General features: G+C 42.5%; 1 protein-coding gene across 1 annotated transcript in view; it reads left to right on the forward strand.

Moving 5' to 3' along the window:
- Positions 1 to 1,199: 1,199 nt before the first annotated feature.
- Positions 1,200 to 17,442, forward strand: part of grik3 (glutamate ionotropic receptor kainate type subunit 3) — an 83,062-nt gene continuing 66,819 nt past the window's right edge. Inside the window, exon 1 of the mRNA XM_029505124.1 lies at positions 1,200 to 1,388. Coding sequence (XP_029360984.1) covers positions 1,274 to 1,388 — 115 coding nt within the window. The 5' untranslated portion in view covers positions 1,200 to 1,273. The remainder of the gene's footprint in view (positions 1,389 to 17,442) is intronic.

The raw sequence follows: 17,442 nt of genomic DNA on the forward strand, positions 1-17,442 counted from the left end.
TTAATTGATAAAAAAAAAAAAAAAAAAAAAAACACCACAATTTAATATTTTAAAAGAAAATCTGCGGCACCATCCCACAAAACCCATGATGTAAGTGCACAGACAGCACTATGTCCGCTCACAGAGGACAAAAGGGGAGGTGGACAGTCGGGTCATCGCTCGGAAGCCTCTCACCTCCATGAGATACTTCTTGGATGTAGTTGACAACTGTGCGTAACGACGCGTGCCGCCGGTGGCACGAGGAAGGAAGGAGGCTCGTCAGACGCACGCAGCTGCGCGGCTCTCCGCACTGCCTCCCCGGCAAGCTCACACTGGAAGATTGTTTTTTATTAGTTTTCTTTTAAATGAACGCTGTGTACCAGAGTCTCTTTTTTTTTTTTTTTTTTTTTTAACGGGCTTGGACCTTCTCCCTGCCCGCCATCGCCGTGCGCAACTAGAGAGAGAGAGAGAGAGAGAGAGGGAGAGAGAGAGAGAGGAGGAGAGGGAGATAGAGAGCGCCTTTTGCACCTGCACAAAGTCTCTCTGAGTGTTGCATGAACTGTTCTCATCACCGGATTGACGGACTGGAGTGATTAAACTGCAACAGCCATTTTTAATTTCTTTTTTTTTTCTTTTTCTTTCTTTCTTTCTTTTTTCTTTTTTTTTTTTTTTTTTTGGTAAATGTCTGAAAAATTCTTCGGCGCTCATCGTGTGAAAGCGTTTTGTGCGTGTTGGGCTCCGCACGGCCGCTCAGAGGCGACCCAAAGTTCCGCAGGCGCAGTTTCTCCTCCTCCGCGGCGGTGCGCGGAGTCTGCCTCGGCTGGTGTTGCCGTGCTACTCGGGCAGTAGACAGATAGCATCGGCTGCAGGAGGAGTAGGAGGAGGGTGGGGTGGTGGGTGGGGGGGGGTACAGAGACTCCTGCAGGCTAATTGTAGCAGCCCGCGGTCGCAGGTGTATACAGCTGATCCGCCTGTGAGAGACTGAGAGGAGGAGGAGGAGGAGGAGGAGGAGGAGGGGAGGGGGGCTTCATCCAGACAGAGCCGACTCTCAGACTTGTGAGTAAAAGGAAGATTTCCCCCCCCAAAAAAAAAAAAAAAAAAAAAAAAAAAAACCTTGAGAGAATGTTGCACCAAGTACAATGAGCGCAAATCTGTCGCAGACACCTAAAATCCATTTGCGCTCCGTCGAGTTCAGTTTTGATGAGCGATCCTGAGCCGTCTTTGGAATTTTAAGAGAGAAGAGAAAAGAAAAAAATAATAATAAAATAAAAGTGGATCCAGCGACTTTACAGCCATGAGAAATACTTGGCCGTGTCCCCGGAGTGCGATTTGGGAATACTGGACATCGCTGATTGCATGTCTCTTTTGGATTCAGTACTCTTATGGGATGCCTCATGTTATTCGAATAGGTAAGTTCTTTCCTTTTGCAATTAACTAACCTGACACGCGCGCGCACACACGCACGCACGCACACATTTGGACGGTAGCCTTCGCATTTGCTCCCTGTTTGGCTTTTCAGCAGTGGCCGTTTTTTTTTTTTTTTTGGAGTAAATGAGCACCCCCTTTCATTCCCCCCCTCCCGAGTCTTATCGCCGGTGTGTGTGTGTGTGTGTGTGTGTGTATGTGTGTCTGTGTGTGTGTGTGTGTGTGTGTGTGTGTGTGGGGGGGGGGGGGGGGGGGGGGGTGCAAAGCAAGCAGAACGCAACAGGAGAGCAGTGCATTAGGCTGTAGCGGACCATTGCCTCCCTGAACAGCTGAATTACTGTGGGTTACTGTGACCTCTGTGCTCTCCTGCAGCCAGCACGTTGAGTCACCAGCCGAATTCAGGCTGGCTGCCATCCCTTCTGGAAGTAAGTTCTTTAAGGACAGTCTGCTAAATGAATAAAGGCTGCAGTTTGTCAGACCTCATCGGAAAGTTTCAAATAGGGACGCAAATTCTACTGGAGAATGTTATTATTATATCTTACACTGGGTAAGAAATACTAAATAATATGGGCTGCAAAATAATAATAATAATAATAATAGGAGTTAAGTCCCCCTAAACACAGACTGTGGGACAAAAAGAGATTGTGTTTGTCCAATCGCTCACTGAGGAAACAATGTGAGGATTGTCATTCAAAGGATAGAGGATAAAAGGTTTATATATATATATATATATATATTTGGGAGAGACAGTGACAGAATGAAGATCAATATAGTTTTTGCTTTTTTTTTTGGTTGCGAGGCAAATCCTTTTTGACATTTGGCCAGCAAGAGTGCCATGCAGGACAATTACTCAAAATGGCATTGGTCCACATTAACATGCTACTTCAAGAGTCTGAGAACAGGCAGGGAGTGTGACCGTCTTAATGGCAGCAGCAGGAGTGTGTGTGTGTGTGTTAGAGAAAGAGTGTGTTTGTGTTTTGTTTTTTTTGTTTGTTTTTTTTGGGAGGGGGTGCTTTTTGTCTACGTAGTATAAAGATAGGTGAAAGTGGATGATGCAAAATAGCAAATTCCATATTCTTTGTGTCTCATAAGCGCCTGTCTCTTGTGTGACAGATCAGCAACATCCCCCTCTTGATTTTGTAATTCATTATTCCTGCAGAGCTGGGTGGGTGGTCAATGAAAAGCTACTTTTATTCAAATGAAAGCTATCAGCCTCTAACAGGAGTTGGAGAAGTGCATCTCCATGCTAAAGCTGTATAACCTTGAAAGAGGCATTTCTCTTAGTCTTATATAAATTATGGGAAGGGGTGGGTGTGTTTGGGGGGGGGGGACGTAAAAGAGAAGCATCAACTAAAACACAGAAAAAAGTCTTAGACTGTGGAATAATGTTTACTGCTGAGCATCTGTCAGGCGGGCCCAGCATGTCCCTTTGATTGACTGCTACACTCTTAGGAGCCACGACTTCTTTGACATTGCTGCATTTGGACTTTGTTGATGTCTTAGAAACTGCATAAATCCTAAAAACTCTCTTTCTACTGATCTGAACTGAAATCATTTGGAACAAAGGAACATTTTTTTATCCATTCTTTTTTTTTTTTTTACTGTGGCAGCAGCTCAGATGAAGACCTGAAATAGACTTGACAGGCTTTGTTTTTAAAAATGTCAAAGTGCTGAGACAAATTTACCTTGAAATGTGCTACTGTAGCACTTTGCTTTTTATAGAATCTATCATTGCTTGTGGGACCAGTTTTTGTGTGCGTGTGTGTGAGTGTGTGTGTGTGTGTTCTTGAGATTGCATTTTGACAAGCTGAATGGAGGGACATCGAAGAGACGGCTGCTGAATTTGCCTCGATGGCGAAAGAAAAACAAAATTCCAAAGACTGGTGTTTTGAAATGGTCTTTCTGAAGCGAGATGTTTAAGTATAACAGCCATGTGTGTATCTATTTTATTTTATTTTGTCTCCTTGAAAAACAGGAGGCTTGTGTGAAAATAACATGGCATAAAATTATATTTCAGTTTCATCTTTTTGGATTGGGTATAAGCTTTTGAATGTGTAGTCAACCCCCTCTTTTTTTTAATCTTTCTTTATTTGTAATTTGTGTGTGTGTGCTCAGTGTCACAGCCACCCAGCTAAAACCAACAGAGGGCTCCCTTATAGTGAGTGGTGAACGTCACTCCCTCGCACTGGTTCCCAACATAAACAAACCAGTGAAAATCGTGGCGGTGGGCGGTGACATTTTGCGCGCGCGCTCTGTGTCTTCGACGCGTCTGTGTGGTTAGGTGGCCTGTGCACCATCTGGGTAATGGTGGGCATCCAAGGTGGAGTTGTTGCCATTGATTTCAGTGCTTTTACAGTGCATTGCTCTAAGTTGATACCAGATGGTCTCCCTGTCTCATTCTGCAGCTTCTATTGGAGGGAATAAAAGACTACTCCTGTATTTGTCCTCTCACAACACACTGAGCTTTCCTTTGCAGTTTACTCTCCCTCTGTTTGCTCTTTTTTATATTTACGTGTGTGTGTGTGCGCGCGTGCATGTGCTTATACACTGCAATCTAAATGTGTACTGTCTTCTTTCCACCCTCTAGTCCCCTTTCAGCGTACTTTTCTTAGAGTAAAGATAGATGGGCCCAAGGATGTGGATGTGAATTTTCTGTCTATGCAGATAGCATGTGTCTGGCAGATAATCTGTGTGATTGCTAACATGGAGATAGGTTACACTTTAGGGCACTACACTGACAACATCAGTTCCTTTTCAGACTTAGTTTTGGAACTGCAATAATCATTGTTCAGCTTTTGTCTGTTCAGTTCATTAATTTCCCCATGTGCATCGCTTTTCTTTTTTTTTTTCTCCCCCTCCATCAGATAGGAACTGTCTAATTTGACCAGCTGAAAATATATTCAAAGTCGAGATTTGTATAATATATCCATTATTAAAGCACACTGTAATGACTTATTATTGTATATTGTCTCTTTCATCGGTGGATTGATGAAACTAATTCATCATTTGTTGTCTCTGTTTTCTCTCAGCGAGGTAATTCACTGCCTGTCAAGGATTTATTGAATAATCAATTACTTTATCTACCTAATACTTAAAGCACTTAATCAGTGCCAGTTAATCAATCTCCCTCATGATTTCGCGTTGATTTCATTTCCCTAGCTCCTCACTGTCCCCAGAAGAACATGGCCACATGCATTTCTCATTTAGTTTCCCTGAAAACGCTTTGGGCGGCCATGACTCCAGACTTAATTATTGTGTGTGAAACAGCCCGAACACTTAAATGTAAGCAGACAAATGTGGAGCACTTGAAGCTGTATGCAGTGTGACCACTCAGAAGCCTCAGTGGGATAAATCGGGTTTGTGGTCACCACTTTCGGTTGAAGTCTCCAAACACAGCCACTTCAGAGGCTTGTCTTTATCCCTGCACCCGCAGTAGTGAGACAGGGAATGAAAGAGAGAGAGGGACGGACCGAGAAGTTTTCATGTGATTAACTCCTCTAGCAAGCTATAGAGAGTGCACTCTCCGCTTCATATGTTCCCCGAGATCCTCCTCACTGGGGTCTGTGCAAATGCCTCATCTGGAATGACTCAGACATATTTCAAGAGACTGAAAAAAAAAAGCTATAATGGCACTTTGGAATTCTGTTTTTTTTTTTTTACAAAGGCGAACCCAAAGGGGTGCTTGTATTGAGGATTACCCACAGGAGGACTGTATGGCTGGCAAAGACGGGGGAGACGAGGAGGACATTAAGAGCTTTTGCTGATGAAAAACAAGGAGAGATGTTGCATCAACATTTGTATCAAATTAAGATGGCCATCAGTTGTTTAGTGGAAATGAATATTTCATTTTCATCAAAATTTAATCCCTCCCCCGGCAGCGGGAGGGAGCATGTAAAAGCCTGGTGGTGGAGGCTGGGGTCCTTGGAGTTGTCGTGGTGAATATGAACAAAGGCTGGTAGAGGTCACAGAAGGATTGGATACAGGGAGAGGCTTATTTGATGTGTAATTCCATTATCTGTTAGCGAAAGCAGAGATTGAAGGGGAAGGAGTACAGCGGTTGTTTTACCTGCGCTAACACGCTCCCCTTCATCCACTTTTATAAACATGGATGGATAAACGCACGGCTAAAAGAAATCGCTGAGGCCTGTCATCTGACTCTCCCACTCTTTGGGCATCACACACACACACGCACGCACGCGCGCACACACACAAGGACGCACACTGCATAAACCCATACACTTCATCCACACCATTTTCCAAAACATATGTCTGGTCTCAGTGGGCCTCTTGTACACAATCCAACTCCATTCTCCCTGTCAGCACACTCACAGTTCGTCATTAGCTTCAATCTCGCTGATGAGAAACGGCAGATGTTTGTTTTGTTGAGCAGAGGGCCCCGTCTCTGAACGTGCTGTCTTCTGTACTTGCGTGTGATCCTCTTTAGAGATATTAGAAAACAACGCTCTGCCTCCAAATACAAATACGGGCTCCAGATGCACTTCCTGGTTTTGAGTCAGAAAAGCAAGCCAACTTGTATGACATACACTTTGTGAGTCCTAGTCAACATGTGTTAAATAAACAGCGTGCTTATGTCTCAGAATAGGTGTATTAAATGTGTAATGCGCTGAAATGGGCTCGTAATGTGTCTGATCACTAACACTAACAAGACTTAACTGCATCAGGGAAGTGCAGGTACTTAGCTCCTTGTTCAGTCACACATAATAATGATCATCCAATAATCCAAGCCACTAGGGGCTAATAGAGCAGCTCTACCAACCAGTAAGATAATCCTGTGACACAGCAGGGCCCTATCCAGCCCCGGTTAGCTTAGCCTAGCTGCTGCTCACACACCAGATGGTGTTTTCATATCGGACTACAAAGTGGGTGCTCTGCAGTGAAAGGTCTGCTGCAAGCATATGTTTTGGATGCCTATTGAAATAAATAAGGTGCTTAGTTCCTCGTGCCTGTAAATTTCATCTTTTTCGCTCAAGCAGGGAGGTCAGATCATTTCGCTGTTATTCCAAAAGCAGGAGAGAGAAAACCCACCGCTTGTCATCTGTAATTATCTGGGGGTGAAGCAGGAGCTGTAAAGGGCATACAACCCAATACGATAGAGGTGAATGTCATTTAGTTTTTGGCACTCACTGAAAATAATCCAAATTATACGTTTTGCATCACCAGTATTTGTTGTTGACGAAATAAATTCTGGTAAGAATTATTAATTGTGACATCTGGCGACTCATTGTTTTGGACATTGTTTCTCAAAAGTCACATTATTATAGATTTTTTTTTTAAATGCCATTTGTTGATGAAAACTTTCCTTTAACCTCAACTGTGTCTGAGTGGAAATTAAAATTGGTAATAATAGGGTTTATTTGTATAGAAAAAAAAAAACAACAACAAACAAACCAACCAACATACAAATAAACTAATAATTTAAATCAGTTAATGAAGAAACTGGAAATCCTGCGCAGATGATACCGAAAATATCTGCATGGCTGGATACCAGTGGAATTAAATGAATGCACAAAAAAAAGGGTTTTGTTGTGTAACTTGAATGAGCCAAACTGCCTAATGTCTTCATACAGCTCAATATAGCAACACCCATCAGACACAACAGCCTGAATGATCTGCCTGGAGCCCCCCTGGAGCCCCCCTGGAGTCATTATAACAGGACACGTGCCTTCTTTTTCTTTTTTTTTTTCCCCTATCACTGAGATTGTTTTGTTTTGTTTTTTGTATTTGACAGTGTTGGGCAGCATGGCTGCATAGTGGTTAGCGCTGTTGCTCAACAACGAGAAGGTCGTCTTCTCCGGTTTCCTCCCATCATGTTCGGGTTAACTGGTGACTCTAAGTTGTCCGTAGGTCTGAGTGTGAGTGGTTGTTGGTCTCTTTGTTTTGGCCCTGTGATGGACTGGTGACCTGTCCGGGGTACACCCCAATGCAAGCTGGGATTGGCTCCAGCAACCCCCGTGACCCAGAAAAGCGGTAGAAGATGAATGAATGAATATTTGACTGTTTTGAAATTCATGGCATGTCAGTTTTGGCTGTTTCCTTACGATTCTTTCTGTACTAAAGCAATGAATCAAATTTCATGCTCTAGCCATTTGTCTTTATTATGTGCCCTTGTCCTTTCTGTTTGGCTCTCCCATCTCAGCCCTCCTCGGGGCTCTGTGGGAAGAGTCAAATATCATCAAAACTGTTTGAGTGCTTGATCACGGGGCATTTCACTCCAGGCGGTGGTGGTGGGTGGGGGGGGGGGGGGCAGGAGGGTCACGCTAGCAATATACCACAGTTAATTAGAATCAACTTGTTCGAGGTAATTTAGTGATTATTTTTGTACATTTCAGCATGGTGAGCAATTTGTCTTCACTTTTGCAGTGCATGTTGGCAAACCGTGGCGGGGGTGAGGGGGGGGGGGGGAGAGTGGGCGTGTAGTTATATAGATGAAGCCAGGGGACTCTTATTTAGCTTGTTAATTAGCTTGAGCCTTTTGATCCCAATTTTAAAACCTGCCACGTTGCAATGCTGCCGCCTTTTGTGTGTTGTCCCAAGTCTGATAAAACTGAGCTCTAGTCCTGCGCCTTTCAAACACCGTGCCATTTTACCAGAGCAGTATTAGCTTTGCTTTCCCCTCCCTGCCTCAGTGTCTCCCTTATCTATTCCCAGGCGCTCTGTGTAAACTTGGTCACCTCTGACACCTCAGTCACATACAGTTAAACATATGCATTACAATAAGACCTTTTCTTCTCACTGCGTTAAAGCAATCAGGACAGCTGAGATATCGGCTGCAATGCACAGGTTTTAAATCCTATTTAACTTGGGCTTAGGACATTGAATGGAGGGTGACACGGTTCCATTCTGCCCTTTTAATCAAGCGCTCATTGTTATAGGTGCATCGCAAATGTCAGGTTTTGGCTGTGTGATTCCCCCAAAATTGCTGTTGCATGACTGTAGGGGAGAGCTGTGTGTTTTGGAAGCGGAGAGAAAGAAAGAGGGGAAGTGCAAGCGTGTGCATGACAAGGGGGAAGTGTAAGGAGAGCTGGCATAGAATCCCTGGAGCGTAGGGGGAGAGCAGGAGTTACTAATCAACTGTGAGAGAGTAGGCTAGAGACGACTCACCCTCTATTTTCCCCCCAGAGAGAAAGAGAACAGATAAGACAAACCTCTTCAGGCCAAAACCACTGCAAATAAACGGTTATCACCAAAAATATCAGGGGTTGGAGGGGAGGGAGCAGAGACCCTCTTCTCCAAAGTGTGCCTCACACAGCCCCATTGCTTCTCGTCCCTGCGAGGACAACTGCAGGAGGTGCATAAGACTCTGGGTTTACCTCTGTAGCCCCCTGTGCTCATTCCAACACTGATGGATAGCCAGGAGGTTGAAAGCCAATGTCAATTTAGTTAACACAGCCAATACCCAGAAGATTCCACTCAGCACTCACGCTGTGTGCAGGCCAGACAATCTGGGATGCTCTGTCCTGTCTCAGTGAATGTTTTACCGGCTGCCGATCTACTACCCAAGTCGCCCCCGGAGAGCAGTGTGGCTAACCGCAAAATGTTCCCCCGCCGCTCCTCCGAAGACAGCTTGTCTGCACGCGACCGGCTTCGGATATGGAACAAGACAGACATTATCATTGACAGGGAAAGAGGAGAAGAGGAGATGTTGTGGGTGGTTTGAGGCTGGCGGTATATTTCAGTAAATCTGTTAGTGATGCTTGTATTAATTAGGGCCTTTAATGTCGAGCCAGAAAAGGTAGCTACCGTCCTGCAGGCTTTTCACTATCTCAGACTGGGTTTGAGAAGTGGAGACGACTGTCATAGTAACCAAAGCTCATGTAGCTGGCAAACTAGAACTTGATTGGTGGAGATCAAAGCACGTCATTAGCCTATCATCTTAGCAGCAGGGCTTAGTTTTTTCACAAATCAATTCCCTATCACAGAGTTAATGAAACAAATTGGCTTCTGATTGTTTTGCTCCTAAATTATGTTTTGCCGTCTCGAATCTTTCTGCTTCTTCACTTCCACCGTCAAGTGTTTTTGTTTGGTTTTTTTTCCCTTCTTTTAAATATCTGTCCTGCGGATTCTGTTTTTTTAGATTGACCTATATTATTCTTGCACATCTTTAATTAAATCTGGGGTTCATTGAGTGCATATTAATATAAATAAGTGCAAGTCATAATCCCAATCTCTTAAACCATGAATTAAAATGGGGGATTTCATACAATGATAAAACAAATTCATGATGGAGTTTTTAATACACACACACACACACACTAAGAAATTCAGGGAGAACTTGCTATAAGGGGAAGGTTTTTTTTTTTTTGACAGCTCAACCTTAGAATTGTGTTTCTTTGGCCAGATGAAAAAAAGGACAGTCCATTCTTTGAAACCAAGCTAAATTCTGAATAAATGCTTTGATGCTTCTCATCAAGAGTGGGCATAATAGTGTAAAATTTGCCTGTGCCAACAGAGTCAGCAGTCAGAAAGTATTATCTGGTTTGATGAAAAGGATCAATTGAAGTGCAGTGCTCGTCCTTGCCACCTGCTGTTGTTGTCAAAAAATTGCACCAAACATTACCATTGGATGTTATCATGGGTTTAAAAAAGATACTAAAAATAAAATAAGACATGTCCATCTTCAGTGCTTTCAGCAAGCGGATTATTACAATATATATAACATCTGTATTAGTAAACTGTGGTATGTTGTGGGCATTATATCCTGAAAAACGTGCCATATATACAACCTTAGGCCACCAGTGTCCACCATTTTAAAAGGCACCTGTGTGTGAGCTCTTTGCTGTAATTACATGTCTCAGGTTATCTTTTGTAAAAAAGAAAAAGTTTGATGTTCAATCTTCTAAATGGCCTGAAGGGTTTATTAGAAATGTTACAAATTGCAGGGAATAGAAGTAAATAAAGACATAGAGCATAACTGTCATAAGGCTTTTACATTTATGCATTACATGAGACTGTCTATATTTAACTCCCATCCAATTCATATCTTTCACTAATTTATCCTCTTCTGGTTGAAACAATTAAAATGATATTGCTCAAGATTTACCCTGTTGGGTATATTTACACCAAAGTAGCGTTCGTTAATTTGACTGATACATGCAGATATTTATAACAATCAGAACATTGACCACGTTTAAAATAATTTGCATCACACTGGCATCAGAGTATTAATGCTCACTTAATGTCCTGCTCAGCCTCCCTCTGCACCGTTCATGTATGGATCGCCTGTCTGCCGGAGGGGTAATTACTTCAAATGTGGTTAGGACCATTCGACTGAAGGGGGGAACACCACACACAATACACAACATAAAGAAAAGAGCAATCTCCTAATGAAGCAACCCGACATTGGGCTGAAATGATTAGTCAATTAAAGGATCAGTCAGTCAAAAGAATGTTTCTTTTCATTCAGTAAAAACACAAACAGTTAATCATCGTGAACTGAATAGCATTTCGGTTAGGTGGTTGTCATATTATTGCTCCATTTAATTGAGCACCTTATATGTGAAATAATTTCTCATTGAGATAATTAGCTGATTAATCTGCGAGCTGATAGACAGAAAAATTGACTTGAAATAATTCAAATGGATCAATTTCAGCCATCATTTTTTAAAGCACGGAGAACAAACATTCCCTACTGCTCATTTCTCAGTTCTTATTGTTTTTCTTATTTGCCTGTAAAGACCAAAGACTGATCAGTCAGGTATGTTTCAGCTCAAAAGAAGTCAACATGTTAATCAATGATAAGCCTGATTCTTTATTTATAACCCTAATTTAAAATAACCACAGAGCCAGTTTGATTTGGAAGCAAAAACAAATTTGGAAACGTCTGAACAAGACTCAAAGTTCACCACCACATATGTCCTTTTTGCTCGGCAGGGTAGAAAATCAGATGTTTAACCACACAAGGAAGACAGATTCATCTGTCCTATCTATCAGGGTCTTTGCAAGGCCACCAAAAAAAAAAAAACAACAAGAACAAAAAAAAAAACTAACAGGCTTTTTGAACTGTATTTCCAGTCTGTAATGATGGCTGGCTTGAGCTCAGGCAAATCACAGATCTCATGCTCTTTGTCAATATTCTGCCTAAGCATCAGAGGACAGTGTGAAATAACAGATTGGACCTGCAGTGTGTGTGTGTGTGTGTGTGTGTGTGTGTGTGTAGGAGTGCTTTTCTGGCCTATTAGTGCAGGGAGCCTCTATAGACACTGTCAAACTTAAAACAGGGGACAGGAGGAGATATTACCTCCAATTATGTGCTGTGGTGCATCGGTGTCAAGTCCGCGCACGATCACACTGCTGGCCTGTCAAACATTTGTCCATTTATTAATTCATTTTTGCCTCTGCCTCTATTGTGGGAGTAGAAGAGGAACTCTCTCTGCCCCCCCTCTCTTATCTCCTTCTATTCCCCATCTTCCTCTCCTGGATAAAATGAATTATTTTAAGTCCTGCTCTTTATAGAGGAGAAAGGATAAGCGTTTGTTTAGGATTCATTCTCTTGCTGTTGCTCTCTTTTCCTAGCAGACAGAGGATGTGACCCTGCTATCACGCAGTCTTTGTGTTAATCCCTTATGGGGGGCGGGGGGATAAAAACTCCTCTCACCTTTCTTGACCTGTATCCCTTCTGCCTCCTCGACACTCTGCATTACAAGACTTACATTTCAATTTTCCCAATAACCGGGACCTCATGAGCCGCCGCCGCCGGTTGGAAAGCAATTGAGTCTCATTCAGCCTGTTCCCCTCGGTTTTCAATCAATTTATGATGATTCATAAGATATCAAACAGCCAGCCATCTTGGGCCACTTGCAGATCCCCCCCCAAAAAAAAAATAAAATAAAAAAAATTCACCAATCTTTCTTTTTTTTTTTTTTTTTTTTTACTTCATTTGATTGTTTCTTAATAACAACCTTTGCCTCTGTCCAGTGTCTTTCATGGTCATCTGTGCACCTTGATTTGATACTCAAATGTGGATGGGTAGGCGGCGGTGAGGGGGGGGGGGAATAACAGCACATGAAAATAGGCTGGTGATTGCCTTCTTCCCTGCGTGGTGATGGAGGGCTTGAGTGATCATGCCCTTCAAGCCCTTCCTTGGTGGTTGATTAGCTGCGGAGCCCCGGAGCTCCAGAGTGACACACTGGCTCATCAAAAACCTGCACAGCCTGCCAGGGACCCCCTTGATTGCACCGCGCTTCATAATTGTTCATTCTGCTATAGTGTCCGGTGTGCTCCCATCTCATTTTTGTGTCAGTGAATGTGCCATGTTCCACTTGACTTTTCTGGCTGCTTTTAAGAATATTCACACTTGAAATGTCTCCGCATGAAAAGGGACATGTTATTAACAAAGTGACAACATGATAATACTCGTGGAGGCTGTCAAAGCACGGCTTTTGCAGTGACTATTCTTAAAATATACCATTTCTTTGAGACTTACAAACAATCCCTCTGAGATAGTCGACGATGACAGGAAAGTAAATACGAGTGGTGAAAGATGCTAATCAAGAAGTACTGTGTTATAATAATGTGTATATAATGAGTACAATTGACAGCTATGATGTCAAATTATTATTATTACTATAATTTTTTTTTTTTTATTATTATTTTCTTAAGTAGCGACCGACAACTAACAGAAAGAGAAACAAGCGGACTAGCTACCAGTTATCTAACGACAATAGAAAGCTAAGCCAAAAAAAAAAAAAAAAAAATCCCCAAAAACTGCAGAATGTGTAGCCAATGAAAGAGCAAGTAGATGAACGTAAAAAACCAAAGCGATGAAATCTGTTGGATCGCAACCGCCATGCAGTGCGAAGCAGGCAGCCAGGAGGACCTACTTTTTTGTAGTCGTGTGTCTATTTACTTTTAGAAATATTTCTGCCATACTGCATCTTAATTTTATAAAAGCAATAGGTCACTTCGGTCCACAGAACAGACTTGTTATGTCACATTAGGGGGTTGTCCAAACTACGCCCCTTATCTGTGATGTAATAAATCCATTCCACGACCTGTTGTGAGCTGCTGTTTAAGTTCTGAACTAATACACCAATTGCAGAAATGCGGGGCAACATTTATTTCTTGGATGCTTCTTCTGTCTCACTGTATGCCAACACCAGCAGCTGAAACAAGGTTTGGATTCGCGTTCTTTTTTATAGTAGGCAATTGGAAAACAATTAGCATTGTGGCATTTATAGTCACGGGGGTTGGTATCCAAGCAGTCAGAATGGAGAACTCTGAAGGCTCTGGCTCAAGTTATTGATTCATATAGTTTTATGTGGGTGAACAGTCCAAAGTGTGGACCTCATCAAATCAGAGTGTTTTAATTATAATAATGCCCTGGCATTAGCCGTTACTGACACTTGAATTTCTTCAAGTAGAGACTTGTGTCCATAACTGTCTGGCTGACATTAGTTCAAAAAGCGTGCAGATTTATTTCGTTTATTTATCACACACACAAACTGCAGGCTCCGTTAGAAGACTTGTGTGACAAATATGAATATAAAAGTAAATGAAAAAGGTGTTATAGATCAGTTGCCCACAACCATCCAGTCGGTTTTGCTGACTTTCAGTGGGAAGCGGATGCACCAGCAGTGCCAAGTTGCCCGCCTTTTTTCGAGGTAAGCCTTCTCGTCATTGTCAGTGATCCGCCCAGTAACACCGTGCCACTGACAAATGATGTGCTCTTCCTCACACTCTGCCATTCTTCAACAAGAAACGCAGCAAGTAAAAAATAAACAGCCTTGTCTGCGCTGAGGACGAAGGGGGTTGGAGGTGGGATGGCACACCTGACCACTTTGCTCCGGCAGTTAGGACGTCCTGGGTTTTTGTTTTCTTTCATGCCGGGGGCCAGCAGCTTCGTAAACTCCGACATGTTAAGCTGGAAAATGCCGCCTAATGGTCTTTGTCATATGAGCTGTACCGTGTTTTTATTGCCTTTTGATGCAACTGCTTGGAGTACTCATCTGTGTCTTGCTCACCTCTGTATTACGTGCATTTCAAAGCCTGACTCAGACGCTCAGCTCTAGATCTCCATTCATCGCTTTTTTTTTTTTTCTGCTGGCGGGGGTGGGGGGTGGGGCAGCAGGTAAACTCCATATGCAACTGAAAGGCCTTTTCCACTCTCGACACAGCTGAGATGACCTTCAGTCGCTCAACCAAGCAACTGCTCTCTGCTTAACCAAGGAACATGAAACAATGCCTCTTGTGTGCATCCACACACACACACAAACGCACACCCCCTACGCAGCAAGACTTCAAATGTAAAAGACAACCTCAGTGTTTTGTAGAATGACTTGCCAGCTGTTTGTGATGTGTGCAATTGCATTTAACTGCATGCCAGCTTCTATCTTACTTCTACCCAAAGAAGTGGTGACTGCAGCCACAGGCTTATTCATGTCCAGACATTTTACTCACCAAATAGGCTTTTTCCTGCAGTCAAGCTTTGGATAAAATCACTCACCAGTATTTGTTGGTACATTCCCCTTCTTTTAGTTTTTACTCTTATTTCCATCGTGCCAAGGAGAATAAGAGCTGAAACTAAAAACAAAGTAGTAGCCAGGGTCTTACATCTTTATGTTCCCACTGGCTTTTTCACTGATTTCACCTGCTCTGTGTTTACAAGACTCAGAGCCCAAAAACAGAACTTTTCTCTTCGCTTTGGCTTTGCTAAAGATTACGGTGTCACAGGTTTTGAATAAAAGAACGTTGAACGCCGTCAACCTTTACAGGGTGATGGACTTGTGCCTCCACCAGTGCCAGAGGAGACCTGTGCTGAAATGGAAATCACCATCATAATCAGCCCAAAGCATTTGGGCAAGAAGTCAAGGCAGAGGCATTGCAGATGAGCTGTTTGTCACAATATTACACATTTGTCAAGAAATCGCTTGTGTTAACAGTTTGTCAAAGAGGGAGCCTGACAGAAAATATTGGCTTCGTCCCGGGTCCCGGGAGTGTGCTGTAACTGGGTAAAAGTGACATGCTGGTTTATACTACCTCTCCTTAGGTGGCCCTGTTTGCACCTGTCTGGGTGTGCAGCAGAATAATAATGATGATACAGTAAGGCGCAGCGTTTTTATACATGCAGACAAATAAAATGTGAATATTTCCCGTTTACCACACATGATTCCAGTCACACTGATGATTCACCAGGGATCGGCCTAACGACATCATGCTGATGAAAATCTCTCACCGACCAAAACTTTCTAAACTCTTGCTGCACAAACTCAGCATCACTTTTATTGCATCGCTCTTAGGATTATTGGCAAGTCAGAATGACTCTGCACCTTCAGAGACTTGAACACTTTATCGTGTACTGTGTGACAGAATAGCTGTATTCTGTATCGCATCAACAAGAGTCAGCGTCTCCTTTGATTTGTTTTGGCGACTGAATCTAGTTTTGGAGAAGAAGAATTGATTTCTAAACATCAAGAACTGTTGATTAATCAGCAAAGGCGCTGGAAGGCCGGAGCCTGGTTAGATAGTAGCTGCTGTTTGTTGAGGGGAGCAGATCTATTGGAGCTGTTGTGTTTCTTCAGGGACGGGCTGAGTATGATTTGGTGATACAGCGATTCTGATTTGATGGTTTCTACCGTTTTGCACTGTTCTCTTCACGAACAAGCTAATAAATATTTTAGGTTTTACATGCTGGTGTATCTGAGCCCTAAGATCTTCGGCTTCCTGATAACATGGTGGAAGTTTCATGTTGTCATGTTGTCGCCTGTTGCCTCAACAAATCGTCTCACTGGCTGCTTGTGCGTTTCCTTCTATATCGAGGTTTTTTTATATGTACCGATGAGTCAGCAATCACCAACACTGACGAGAAGTACTGCACTTTCATTAAAATACTCTTGACTGCATCAGACCCACATCCAAGTCTGCGTCCTCCAACCTTTTTTTTATGGAATTAGGTTGCAGCAGGTGGAGACATAGCATTGATGTCACATAATTAAAATCAAAGGAGCCACACAATATAAACTTGGTTTTTGCTTTCAACATTTGGTTTCTTTTTTGGCTCAAATTCCACCACAGAGGGAATCAGGAATCAATCATAGCAGGAACTGATAAGGTCGGTAATGTGGCATAATTTCTTCACATGTTGGATGTTCAACATTTTTGCCCAAATGAAATGAAAATATTTTCTTTTATATACATGATATTTCCAATACAGCAAAAAATAGCGTGATGGAATGGGCTGAAACATTTTAAGACTCCATTGTCCACCACCAGAGTATTCCTCCTTTAAGGGCTAATATGTTCCACCTTGCAGAAGTGCAGACCTTCCTGGTAAAGCATCATTGCTCTAGTTGCAATCACCCCAGTTCAAAGTAAGGCATGTCATTTCTTTGACTGGGGGGGTTGCCTGCGAGTATGCTTTTTTTTTTTTTTTTTTTTTTTTTTTTTTTTCCCCCTGAGAAAAATCATCTTTGTCGTAAAATGTCCGACAGAGCTGTGCGCTCAGATCGCTTAACTGGAGCATCCAGATGTGGCTGAAAGTCAAAGGCCATGTAATAATAGAAAACAAACTTGCCCGTGCACGGTGATTTCACAGAATTCGGGCATTGTGGGAGAAGTAGACAACATTTTTGGACCAGTATCATCAAAAAAAATGGGAAAACCATGTTCACATTGATTTTATAGATTCGACCAGGTTCATTAATGAATCATTTAGTGTATAGCTCTGATGATTAGACACTTGATGAGTCATTTACTCGATCTACAAACATCTGGACATTTTCTGTGATTTACAGGCAATATGCTGAACATTTTCCCACTCCGGCTTCTTGGAAAGGCGGATTTGAAAAGTTTCTTTGTCATGTCCAACTCTCAGTTGGACGAAACAAAGCGACATTTTATCAACAGAACTAATGAAACTAAATACTTTGCGGCTTATCAGTTGAATTATTGCCTCCTTACAGTAGGTTGGAGGAAATATGTACTGTACTGTGTTGCTGGCACCTCCAGTGGTTCATCCTTGACCTGCTGTCCCAGTAAAGTACTTTCAGCTGTATTTACCGTGATATTTCGGGGGAAAAAAAA

The sequence above is a fragment of the Echeneis naucrates genome, chromosome 6 (genome assembly GCF_900963305.1).
Source record: "Echeneis naucrates chromosome 6, fEcheNa1.1, whole genome shotgun sequence".
NCBI classification, from domain to species: domain Eukaryota; kingdom Metazoa; phylum Chordata; class Actinopteri; order Carangiformes; family Echeneidae; genus Echeneis; species Echeneis naucrates.